The following is a 12,602-nucleotide window of genomic DNA, read 5'->3' on the forward strand; positions in this document are numbered from 1 at the left end:
TGACAAAGTCAGAATTGAGGGCTGGGGATGTGGCTCAAGCGGTAGTGCGCTCGCCTCGCATGCGTGCGGCCCGGGTTCGATCCTCAGCACCACATACAAACAAAGATGTTGTGTCCGCCGAAAACTAAAAAATAAATATTAAAAAAATTCTCTCTCTCTCTAAAAAAAAAAAAAGTCAGAATTGAGTTTCTTTTTGGAGTGGGGGGCGGGAAGATGGTTGGCAAGGGACATAAGGAAAACCTTTTGCTGTTCTGAAAATGTCCTGTGTTTTAATTACATGGATGTACATATGTTTTTAAAAAAGTAATGAAGTTGTATACTTAAAACTAGTACTTTATACACTTGAGAGTATCTACTTTATAACTCAATAAAAAGAAAAAAATCAGTATAAGGAAGAACTCTCTTTGATCTCATCTGTTCAAAGAGAACTTTTTATTTAACTTTACCCAAAGAGCTCATTACAAGATGGCCCTTCCCTCTCCTGATCTCCATGGTTACCAAATTATTCTTAATTATGTATGTCCGTCCTGGGCTATATCATGCCATGGAAGCCCCTCTGGGATGGGAGGGCCCATTAACACAGAGTTCCTGGTTGGAGGGCTGTTGCCCATGTGACCCTGGGCTGCTATTTGGTGATGACAGCACAAGACAGAGGCACAGGCCAAGGCTGCTTGAGTCCTCATTCTTCTTACAGAGAAAGAAATATATTCAAAACCTTGGGCCTCACAAGCCCTTGGGCTTGAAGGAAGGCTGGGGCACTGTGAATTAGAGAAAGGGAAAGACCCAACCATGTTTCCACAGCATCTTTCCTCTTTATCTGTTCTGATAAAACAGACAGAAATTGCCTTTCTGCTCCATTTGTGTCTACGGAGTTTCTACACAGACTCTTTTGTTCCCTCTAGTAGCTGCTACAGTAAGGTTGCTGCTGCTATGGTCTCTTAGATTCGTTTGGTTAGCACTGTTCTGGGATATACTGATTCTGCCTCTCTTTGTTGAGAGGGAAAAGTGGTCTGTGGCCAGGGAGCTGTCATAGGAAGCCCATAATTCTCCCATTTTCTGAACTGAATAGGTGAAGCAAACTCATTGCCCTTCCTTCCCTCCTATTTATCGGCTGATCTCAGATGCGTGGTTTTCCTTCAGATTGTCACAATCTATGGCAGAAGTGTGTGCAACTAAAAAGTCAAGATTCTTTGGGGGTTAATTTTAAATTCTGCACCTGGCTTTTTCTCTTGCTTAATATAAACATGTTAGCACCTCTGTCTGTCATTTCTGAACTGGGAATAAAACTAATCTAAACAATCTCACTGTATTATTGTTGCAAGTGGAATTTTGTACATTTACCCAAAATAGAATTCCTGAGCAGTGGAAGGAAACACAGAGGCTCCGTGGTCTATGTCCAGGTTGAAGGAGGAAGGGCACTGATAATCTGCTAGGGCTTTAAGTCTCCATAGTTCATGCCTTAATTGGGAACATGATTTCTCCTCTGCATGTTCCTTGGATTCATAAAGCAAACATTTTTATTAAAATAAAAGGTAGAGAGAAGTGATGGGAGGGGAGGGGAGGGTAAGGGGGGATAGGAAGGGCAGCAGAATAAAACAGACATTATTGCTGCTGTATGTATATACATGACCGTATGACCAATGTGATTCTGCAACCCATACAATCAGAAAAATGAGAAATTGTACCCCATTTGATTCAAATGTATGAAATGTCAAGATCATTGTACTGTCATGTGCAACTAATAAAAAAATAAAAAATAAAAGAGAAAATATTCTGACTTTTGACCACTCAATGTGTATATATAGTCCCCACTCCCATTCTGACTTTAAAAATGAAGATGAACATATTCAGTCCCCAAGGGCTCCGTCAATTCCTACAGGTTAAGCATTTTTAGTTCCTTAGACTTAGGAGGCCTCCATTATTTCCCTCCTGCTCTCCTGCTCAGACCCAAGGGCCTCACACTATCACACTGAAGACAGTTCTTGGCTGACTCCATATCTCTGAGCCATCAGGAAATAGCTTTCCTATGTTGGTGAGCACCTCATCCAGTTGCACCTCCCCTCCCCTCTAGGCAATTTGTAAAGGCATGCGCTGAACACAAGAAGGGCAGTGGGACATCATGAAACAAAACAGCCCCACAAAAATGTCAGCTGTGAATCACCTCTTTATGTCAAGAACAGGCTTAAAAAAACAAGAAGAAGAAGAAAAAGTATACATCCCTTTTCACCAATGTGTAGACTATCCTGTGCCCCCAGAGTAAAAGTCCCCAGGCCTACCTGGTTAGTCGACTTCATGAGGATGTAATTAGTGACCTTTCCAAAGGGCAGCCCCAGGTTAATGACGTCATTCTCAGTACAGCTTCCTTCAGGGAGATTGCAGATATGCACCACGCGGCCAGCACCTTTCCGCTGTGCAAACTGATAGAAAAGAGCAGTGGCTGGTCTTCAAAGACATTTCCCTCGACCCCTCTATTGCAGACATTCCTAATGGTTATCTTCCCCAAATAATGATTGCAACATGATCATTTACAAAATCAATGCAAAAAAGGATTTCGTTTGCAGGCATACATAAAGTATCAATTCTAAACCATTTCTTTTCAAAAAGGATTCCCATTTCTAAAAAGTAATAACATCCAGGGCTGGGGAGGATACAAGGAAATGGGCATATCCATATGTTGCTGGTAGTGGGGTTGTGTGTCTGCATTCTTTTGAGAATATACTTTCTCGGTGATCCTACCATCCTAATTTTGGAAATCTTTCTTACAGAAATTAAAACATCAATGCAGACTTGTGTACAAAAAAATTACTGTAGTACTTTACGGTGTGGTAAAAAAAAAGTTTAGAAACATCCTATATGTCCAACAATAGGGGAATATTTGAGAACATAATGATTCAAGCATACAGTGGAGAACCACAAAGCCATTAAAAGAAAGGAGGTAAATGTGCCCATATGCAATAATTTTTAAGACAGATCATTAAGTAAAAAATAGGTTGATAATCAGTATGTATACTACAAGGCCATTTGTGTATGTGTGTGATTGTGTGCGTGTGCACGCATTTTGTGTGCATGCTGGGAATTGAACCCAAGGCCTTGGTGCATGTGAAGCAAATGCTCTACCACTGAGCTATACCTCTACCTCCAACCTTCTTTATTTTTTATTTTGGGACAGGGTCTTGCTAAATTGTCCAGGCTGGCCTCAAAGTTGTCATCCCCCTGCCTCAACCTCCTGAGTAGCTGGAATTACAAGCAAATACCACCATGCCTGGCTCTATGATGTCATTTTTGTAAAACAAAACTGTACAAGGACAAGATAAAGAAAGAATTATAAAAATGCTGATAATTATTGGAAGTAGTTAATTACCAAGGGTTAACTATACTGTTCTCTATTGTTTTGTATGATTGTAACATTTTTGCAGTGAAAACATCTTAAAGACACTAGGCACAAAGGCACAGAGTGCACTTATCAAACTGTCAGTGCTGGTTATCTGCAGGGAAGCAGAATAGGAAGGCAGCAGGGGATACATATTGAGTCTGTTTCGTATATACCTCAAATTATTTGACTTACAATTTTAAAACTTTCCAAAAAAAGAAAAAGGGCATAGAAAAGTTGGTAGGAACTTAATACATTCACAGCAACAATCTGTAGTTTAGAGCACTGGTTTTCCACACATTGTTTTTTTTTTTTTTGCCTTGGATTGCTTTTTTCAAAGAAAATTTTATACTCTAGTCCCATATATTCAACAAATAAAAGAGAAACTGTTACAGTCAAACTTTGAGATCCATCACACTGCTACCCCTTGCTCCAGGCACCTCTAAGGAACACAGCTTGAAAGCCACAACCTAAATCAAAGCTCCTGGTGGGGAGAAGTGTGTCCCTTAGGTCTGGTGATACCTTAATTAGCCTAGAATCTCCCGGAGCTTCAAGAATTAGTAACCATAAGCCCATCCAACGTGGAAGAGAAGCATACAATTTTCCAAACCTGAAATAGCATAGCTTACATTTGCAGTCACCATTTTCTACAATAAAGTAAACTTCAACATCTCTTACATTTAATGTGGGTCTGACTCTGCCGAGGTAACAGAGGGCACTTTGAGGTCTCATTCTAATCAAGAGTGAGTACTTGGGTAATTGCACCATGAAAAGCCCTCATTTGTCTCACAGAGCCGAGGACAATTGGAGTCAATGAGAATTTCCATTAATGGTTCAGTCCTGAATTGGAGAAGCCCAATTGCCCCTTTCATACCTCCCCCCAGGATAGCGTTCAAAATGTCAAGCACCTTCCCAAAGGGGAACAAGGAAGGATTCAGTGTGTGGCACAGGCACATCCCCTCCCCAGAACATCCCTTTGTCTTCATGAAGTGCAATGGATTCTCAGAAAGCTGGAAAATTGAGGCTAAGCCTGGGTAGCCAAGACTGAGCCCTTCTGCAGGGATGATGGGAGAAGGGCTGTCAAGAGGCAGGTTCTCTGCCTTCCATTAGGGTGAGCCATTGACATAAAGACGCAGACCCAGCTCACAAGGTTACAAGCAGAGCTCAGTGGCTGGCTCTCTGAGTTTATTAGCAGGAGGGCTGGGGCTGGGCGTTCTGCCTGGTCTCTTAGCGGGGCACGTTTCTGCCCCATGTGACTTTGCTGTGGTCGGTCTGGGCAACGTGTGCTTGGACAACAGAGCAGACATGCAGGGCAGTTCTGGGCCAATCCCTCTCCTGGCCTGTCTAGTTGCCTAGTGACCAGGCACCAGGGCCAGCACTTCTCTCATTGTCTCCTCTGGCCTGAAAGGAGGACTCAAGAGGTCTTTATCTGAGCACAGCAGAATAAACAGGAATTCACCTCCTAGAGAGTAAACACCCTCCCGGCTGCCAGTCACCAAAGAAGAGAGGAGATGTAGTCATGCTGTAGATGTTGCCAAATGCACTAAAATGAACAGGTATCCATCAGGGGTTAAAACTTTAAAGATACACTCACCTCTCTGCAAGGTTCTAGAAAGTGAGTGTTACTGATTGCCGTGTTGTGGCTTAGTAAGATAATCATGATATTTTTAGAATTCTTCAGTTAATTATATTAATTTGGAGCTTCTCAACGGGTGAAATGCAGACAGGTTTTACGTATACTTGGATACTGATTCCCTCAGGCAGCAAGCCAAGTACCTCTAGTGCCCAAGAGCAGCTTCTTCAGTTTATCATTTTCTAGGTGAGCCATGAAATGTAAATCTTGAGAACCACTGGATTAACTGTTTGCTCTGTGTTATGTCTGCTTCAGGGGATTGGATAAAGTCTGTCCAATTAGAGAAATTATTTTTATATGTTAAATTCTTTTGCCAATATTTTATTTAGTAAAGTTCAATCTAACTTTTTTTTCCCTGTCATTCATATAAAATATCCTTCTGTTGTTAAATTCACTTTTAGGTTCAGGACCATGTTTGATTCATAAAAAGTGTAGGGTAATAAGTATTATCACTCTATTCTTGAAATAATTTATATAAACAGGGCTATTGGTTGCCTATGCCCTATGGGAGATCTGAATGAGAAGGGAGAAAGGGAGGAGAAGGGAGAGTGAGGTCTCTGGGTGGTACTTCTATAGTAAAGTTCATTCCTTCGGGGGCACTGACGATCCTAAGTGCTTTTGAGAAAGCAGCATGTTGCTGCGAAGTAATTCCCACCCTGGGTTCTCTAATAAGCTCTAAAGCATTTCTGAAGTTAATAATACAGTAATCCCCCATCACAGGGACTATGTTCCAAGGCCCCCAGGGGATGCCTCAAAGCACAGAGAATAAAAAATGCTTTCCCCCCATATGTACATATGATAAGATTAAATTTATAAATCAGGTCCAATAAGAGGTTAACAATTACTAATCACGAAACAGAACAATCATAACAATATACTATAATAAAAATTATGAATTTATAATAAAACTTTTGAATTGTTTATTTCTGGAATTTTCCATTTAATATTTCAGACCAGAGTTAACCTCGGGTAATTGAAACCACAGACAGCTAAACCAAGGATAAAGGGGAACTATCAAACAGCAGAGGTATGGGGGGCTAGATAACATTTTTGACATTCCAAAAGCTGAAGTGATGTCGTACTTTGAGTTCCCTCATTTTTTTTTTTTTTGTGGCACTTTCTTGATATGGTAAATTTGTGTCAAATCAAACTAAATTTGGCCTAAGGAAGCCTCTATACTTGGAGTCCTTACTTAACACCCCACAACCTAACTTAGTAAGTAAACTCACAAAAAGCCTTAGGAGTATACTTTTGTAACAAATAGCTGAGTCTCAACCAATCACAGCCACTGAACTTCAATCAATCAAAGGCAGTCAACCAATTAGAAGAGATTCAAATAAAGTAAGTGCCTGGCTATAACCAATCCACCTGTCCCTTCCTCACTTCCCTTTTCTGTCCATCAATGCTGCTCACCCACCTTGTGGAGTATAGCTCTCTAAACATGTTTTTGGTTTGAGGATTTCCTGATTTGTGAATCATTTTTTGCTCAGTTAAATCCTGTTAAACTTAATTGATCTGAAGTTTTTCTTTTAACACAACTGAGATCTTATACTGATTGGTGTGTCTGTATCTTTGATTAGTGAAAATAGGTAGTTAGTTAATTACTAGTATATTAATTACATTAATATAAGTACTTGACAGATAAAATCTTTCGAAATAGGGAATATGGGACAGGGGCTGCTTGGGGTAAGAGCACAGAATAAAAGGGATGTTGGACTATCAAAAGCATGGGACTTTCTGATATGAGTGGAAAGAAGCCAATCCTGGAAAATAGAGGACCTGGGTTCCATTCCCAACCCAGCCACTGATTAGGTGCAAAACTAGTTTCCCTTTCTGGGCCTTATTCCCATGTCTGAAATGAGGGAGGTGGCCTATATGTCTAAAGTCTTTTCCATATATAAAAGAACTATGTTTATGGTTCTAAGTTCTTAAATTTCACTCCTCCCAGAAGCCTTGAAGGCTAAGCCATAAGACACAGGATAATGATACCTTTCCCCTTGGTGCTCAGCATAAACAGGAAAGCCCTGCTGTTCATCACCCACCCAGTCAGTGTGCTGTTCGCTGTCTCTCTGTCTGAGCTCAGCTGTTCAGCTGCACATCCACTTACAAACATATTCACTTTTCAGGCATGCTTGTCTGTGTTGGTGATGATCTCATCTTTCCAGCACTACAGATAAGCTCTAAGTTTATCTTCTTGTTTGTGAGCTCTGCTGCTCTCTAAATCTGCTGCCATGGTGCCCGAGAGAGTTGAGATGATAGATACATTGAGGTGAACTAGACACCCAGGCCTGGTGCTTCTCTGAGAACAGATCCACATCATGTATATGCTTTATAGACACCAGGCACCAGGGTCAGGGCAGCAGGGGAATCAGACAGACTCAAGTCTGTGTCTCTGCTTCCCAGTCACAGAAGGCCAGCATAGGCCAATTACTGAATTTCTCCAGATCCAAGTTTACTCGCCTCTAAAAGTTATCCTATAAAAATTTATTCCACAGCCCTGTTAAGAAGATAAAATGCCACAATGTAAGTTAGGTGCCTTTGTGCAATGCCTGGCATCAGCAGGCTCCCATAAATACAGATTGATCTCCTTTTCGCCAGCCATTAAGGGATGTGCCATCATAATAATCCTAGATTGGGGGAAAATATTGCTTTAATTACATAAAAGAAAGTCCATGTTCTTAGGAAATTCACACTGAAATGGAGTTGAAGAGGTCCAATATCTCCAACCTACTCCAAAATAATGACTCAGGAAAAAAATGTGTAACTGCCTAAGAGTGATAGAAAGCAAGGGAGAGATGTTAAAGGAATGGGCAAAACATGAATCTGGGCAAAAGTTCTATGGGAGTTCCTAATACCTGTTTTGTAACTTTTCTATGAATTTAAAATATATTGAAAGTTATCAAAAATAAATTTTAAAAGATGAGCAGATGAATTTAAAGAGAATGGGAAGACTTCACGGTCTTGAATTTTTGATGTGAGCACTGCCAGGCTCAGTTCATGTCCTCTGTCTTGCTCTGCCTGCTGAGCTCCCAGGAGACACAAAGACAACAGGTGCATTTGAAACTCTCCAGCCCAAGGTCAGATGTCTAAGAGAGCTGAAGTGTCAGGGCTGTAACCAAAGCCCTCATTACCAACCTAGAGGGAAAATCATCCTTTCCCAGCTGGCAGAGCCTTCAGCCTGCCTGCAGGCCAGCAGTAACCTCGAATGCCCCCCTGGGATTGCAGTCCTGGGCTATGCATTTTCGCTCACTGAGGTTGCTCGTTTAAAACCAGATGCTGCTTCTAATAGTTCAGATGGTTGGGGCCCAGACCTCCCAACTCACCCACAAATCTTTTATAGCGAGGCGAAATGTGCAAGAAGCAAACAGACTTGAAAACGAAGGTTCTGAGACCTTACAATGCCCTTTGGTGCAAGTAGGAACAGGCTTTGCACATGAGTTCAAAGAAGAGGCCCAGTTCAAATAACTTTCAATCAGGATGTGGCTCGGGGCAACAGGCCTATCAGGTGAAAGAAGTCTCTCAACATGCTTCCTAGAACTTGGGAGTATAGATTCGATCTTCAATAAGTGATTTTTGTGCTTCAGCCTCCTCTCTTTTTGTGACCTAATTGCATGTAGCACAGAGTCTGCAGACCTCTGCTGGTTGTGTGCTAAACACACCTAAGGACAGATATAGGGCAAATGTTTACTCCTCATGATGTCAACTCTGAAGGTAATATTGCAGACGGCAAATGGGCATGGATTTCATTGCTATAGATCTTAGTTTAACATGGAAGCCTTTATTGACACTATCAAATATTTTATAGAGCAAACTAGCTTTGACTTGAGTGAATTCATGCCAGACCTGCCTGCGATCTTGGGTGGTTCACATGCTGGCAACTTTATCCCTGTAAACTTCGGAATCATGGGATTAAACTGGAGGTAGTCTGGCCTACACCCCAAACTATGTGAGGACACTAAAGCCTGGGAGAAGATGAGGAAATTAATCTGCAGTCAATTTAACAGTGGCAGATTGTGATTAAAACTCAGGTCTCACTGAAAACTATCAATCACAGAATTGATGAATGAAGGTAAATTCACATAATATAAAATGTTATAAAATAAGACTATGTTCTGATATGGGAAGGTGTTGGAAATCAATTCAAATATGAGAACTCATGTTAAGCAAAAAACACTAAACTGCTTGATGGATTATATGGCATTACTTGACTTTTGCAAAAAAATAGACTTTTATTCATTAAACATGTATACATACATTAGCCAAAATTATCTGTAGTTATAGTAAAAGATATCTATAGTTTTCTCTGCAAAAAAGGAGTTTCTATTTTTGCATATTTGTTAATGTCAGAAATTATTATTATTATTATTATTATTATTATTATTTTACATCATGTGTTACTTCTTTTCCAAAAAAAACAAAAGCTATTCACAAGATGGCCACTCACAGAGACAGGAGGACAAATGTCATATCCCCGTCTTGTGTTACTTTTGTTTGTTTTTGCAGTACAGGGGATTGAACCCAGGGTTGCTCTACCACTAAGTTATATCCTCGGCCCTTTTTATTTTTCGTTTTGAGACAGGGTCTCACTCAGTTGCTCAGGCTGGCCTAGAACTTGCGATCTTCCTGCCTAGCCTCCCATGTAGCTGAAAAATGCATAAAATGTCCCCTGCTGAGGGGTCAGAAATCATATCAGCTGGGATGGTGGGGCAGGGACAGGGCGCAGGTAGAACAGGTCATATCATTTACTACTACTGAGGCTCAGGAAGTCAGGAGACTAGAGTACTCTGAGCCATAAACTCAGAAGGACAGACAGATGTCCTAGAAACAGCCAGTGTCTGAGGGATAACCTATGACGTTAACCTTTTGGTCTTCCACAAACATTTGTTTCCCTGAGTCTCAGTTTCCTTTTTTACACAAGTCCCCAGAGTGCTGGGAACTGGTGAGAAAGAAATAATAAAAACCATGTGTTTCGTCCCAGGCTGGAGAGGCCCATTCACAGCACCTGCACTAAATAAACTCCAAGGTGGCTGTGAAACCTGCACGACGGTTTTATGGAGACAGTTACAGGCAAAATGCACCTTAGGCAGGCACAAGAAACTATTTACAGCCTGAGAAGGCCCCAGCAGCCCCTTCCAGAAACCTGATTACGCTGTTTATGACTATTCAGGCGGCCAAGGAGCAGGAGCCTCTGCTCTGTCAAATGGCCGCAGCTTAAGTGAAAGGGAACACCCATCTCTGAAGACCCTGGAGTGAGGTGGGAGGGACTGGGGACAGACACAAATAACCCTGCCACCAGCAAACACAGCACACAAGTATCAGTCCACTGTCAAAAATAAACACGGAGAGTCAGGCACAGTGGTGCACGCCTGTAATCCTAGCAACTGGGGAGGCTGAGGCAAGATCTCAAGTTCAAACCCAGCCTCAGCAACTTAGTGAGGCACTAAGCAACTTGGTGAGACCCCATCTCAAAATGAAAAAATAAAAGGGCTGGGGATGTGGCTCAGTGGTTAAGCACTCCAAAAAAAAAAAAAAAAAAGAAGAAGAAGAAGAAGCCCCAGTACCAAATAATAACAACAACATCAAGAAATAAACATGGAGTGAAATGTTTGGACTCCAGCAGAGACAAGGCAAGTTTTTTTAAATGTAGCCCAGCTGTTGCCAGAAGAGCTGGGTGGTGATGGTGGCCAATGGTTTTGGGGTCAGTTGAAATTCAGAGCAGTTCAGGTATGTTCTATAGGCTTCATCCCAAAGCCCCGGGGGGGCTTGGTTCTCCTGCTTAAATACAGGGCGCTTCAGAAGCAGTAAGGCTCTTTGCACCACATACAATTGTGATCCTACAGTGGCAGAGTCCTGGCTGTGCCTGATTTTACCCAACAAAACGTGTTTCTGAAAAGATGAACGTGAATGGAATTCAACAGAGGACCCTGGCACACGCCTGTGGGGGAAAAAGCATCAAAGCCCTCTCGAGATCTCTGAGGGGGGTTACCCTCTCCTTGTTAAGGCCTTATTTTCTGTATGAATTTTCACAATAAGCATAACATTTGTATGCAGGAAAATCATAAATTTGTATGCAAAAGAGGCTCTCGGCACTCACTGGAGCCTGTCAGAGCACCCTTTGTTAACAGCAGAGTCAACCTTTGATGCCTGCTTGTCTTTGAAGATCAGTATTTGTACAAAGAAAAAAAAATCCATAATCTATCTGAGGGACTCTCCAGCTCCTTAAAGGAGTCCTGAAAAATGTTTTTCAGTAACTGATCAATCAGCTCTTCATTTCTCAACTTGTCTTCACATGTTAATACATTTGCATTTCAGGTTTTCCAAAAGAGAAATACGGATGCCTTCAATTCCATTTGCCAAAAATGACTAACACGGCTCCAAAATCTAACAGAGGGTGTGAATGAACATCAGCCATGGGTAAAGCAGGAACTGATTGGGGCAGCCTTTGCGCTCTCCCCCAGATGTCCTTGGGAAGGCTCAAGTGACCAGCAAGACTTCAGAGAACTTATAATGAGAAAGCCAGTCAAACAGTGCTTTCCCCTTACATGGAGTTTATAGAAAATGCCTTCAAATGCCTGAGTTCATCTTGGGAATGCTGTCCTGGTGCAGAAGAATCTGGATGCCCCACATGACTGGCCTCTTTATCTTGCTCCATGGTTGGCTGAGACTAGGGAAATCCCTGCCACCCCCAAGGTAGCCTCAGATCTTCCTAAGCAGCTTATGGGGTGAGAGAGGGAGGGAATGGAGGACTTACTAGGGGGAGGAATCATTGCATGCAAGTGCTCTCTCTTCCACTGAGCTACATCCTTGGTCCCTCCAGTTCTCTTTATAAGGGGCTCAGTTGATGCCAACTCTCTGTCTTGTGCTCTAGAAGTGGCCTGTGTACTAGCTCTGACCCTTGGGCCATTTGTTACCCAGTCCCACCCTCCCTATCTCAGTTACAGTCCCCTCCACCTCAGTGCCTGGGGTTGGAGTCCCAGGGCAGGATGTGGGCACAGGTGCCTCTGTTACCCATAGGGCCTGGAAACCCCCCTGTGCCCTGGGGGTCAGGGCACAGAACATAAAGTTCTGTTGCTAGGGGTCTGTCCTTAAAGACAAAGGACCTCACACCAGCATTCCACTTTCCTGAGACTGACCCAAAGCTGCCAGTGACCTGGACTTGGCTCTAAGTGGTGAGAATGCAGAAAGAAACCATCAAATTCTCTTTCATGAAAATGTGGGCTTCCAGACAGGTGCTATCTCGAAGCCCTTCTCCCACACAACATCACAAAAACAGACTTGAATAGACAGACTCTGGGGCCCGGACAGGCCTCGTGTGTGGTGATGAACCTCCCTCCTCCCCACTCACTCACCCACCTGGGTCTAGAAGCTGCACTTCACAGCCTGCTCTTTCCCTGTTTTGCACAAATGCCCCAACATGTGAAGGGGACAGCACGTGGAGGGCGGCTGCAGAGAGCTTGTGCACAAGGAGAGAGAAAGGCTGCAGCTCCACTCAACAGAAATTGAAAAACACAGGCAGAGGGAAGACACTGAGCCAGGCGCCCTCTAGCTGGGTGCAGCCACAGGCGCATTTTGCTTTGTAGCCTGTTTGGCCTCATGTCC

The 12,602-nt window shown here is 42.6% G+C and overlaps 1 protein-coding gene across 2 annotated transcripts in view; it reads right to left on the reverse strand.

Moving 5' to 3' along the window:
* The window catches only part of Rbm20 (RNA binding motif protein 20), a 180,961-nt gene that overhangs the window by 35,134 nt on the left and 133,225 nt on the right, over nucleotides 1–12,602 (reverse strand). For both annotated transcript variants that reach the window (XM_078050317.1, XM_005320667.3), the window contains exon 6: nucleotides 2,277–2,417. In XM_078050317.1, the coding sequence (XP_077906443.1) occupies nucleotides 2,277–2,417 (141 nt within the window). The remainder of the gene's footprint in view (nucleotides 1–2,276; nucleotides 2,418–12,602) is intronic.

The sequence above is a fragment of the Ictidomys tridecemlineatus genome, chromosome 1 (genome assembly GCF_052094955.1).
Source record: "Ictidomys tridecemlineatus isolate mIctTri1 chromosome 1, mIctTri1.hap1, whole genome shotgun sequence".
Classification (NCBI taxonomy): Eukaryota; Metazoa; Chordata; class Mammalia; order Rodentia; family Sciuridae; genus Ictidomys; species Ictidomys tridecemlineatus.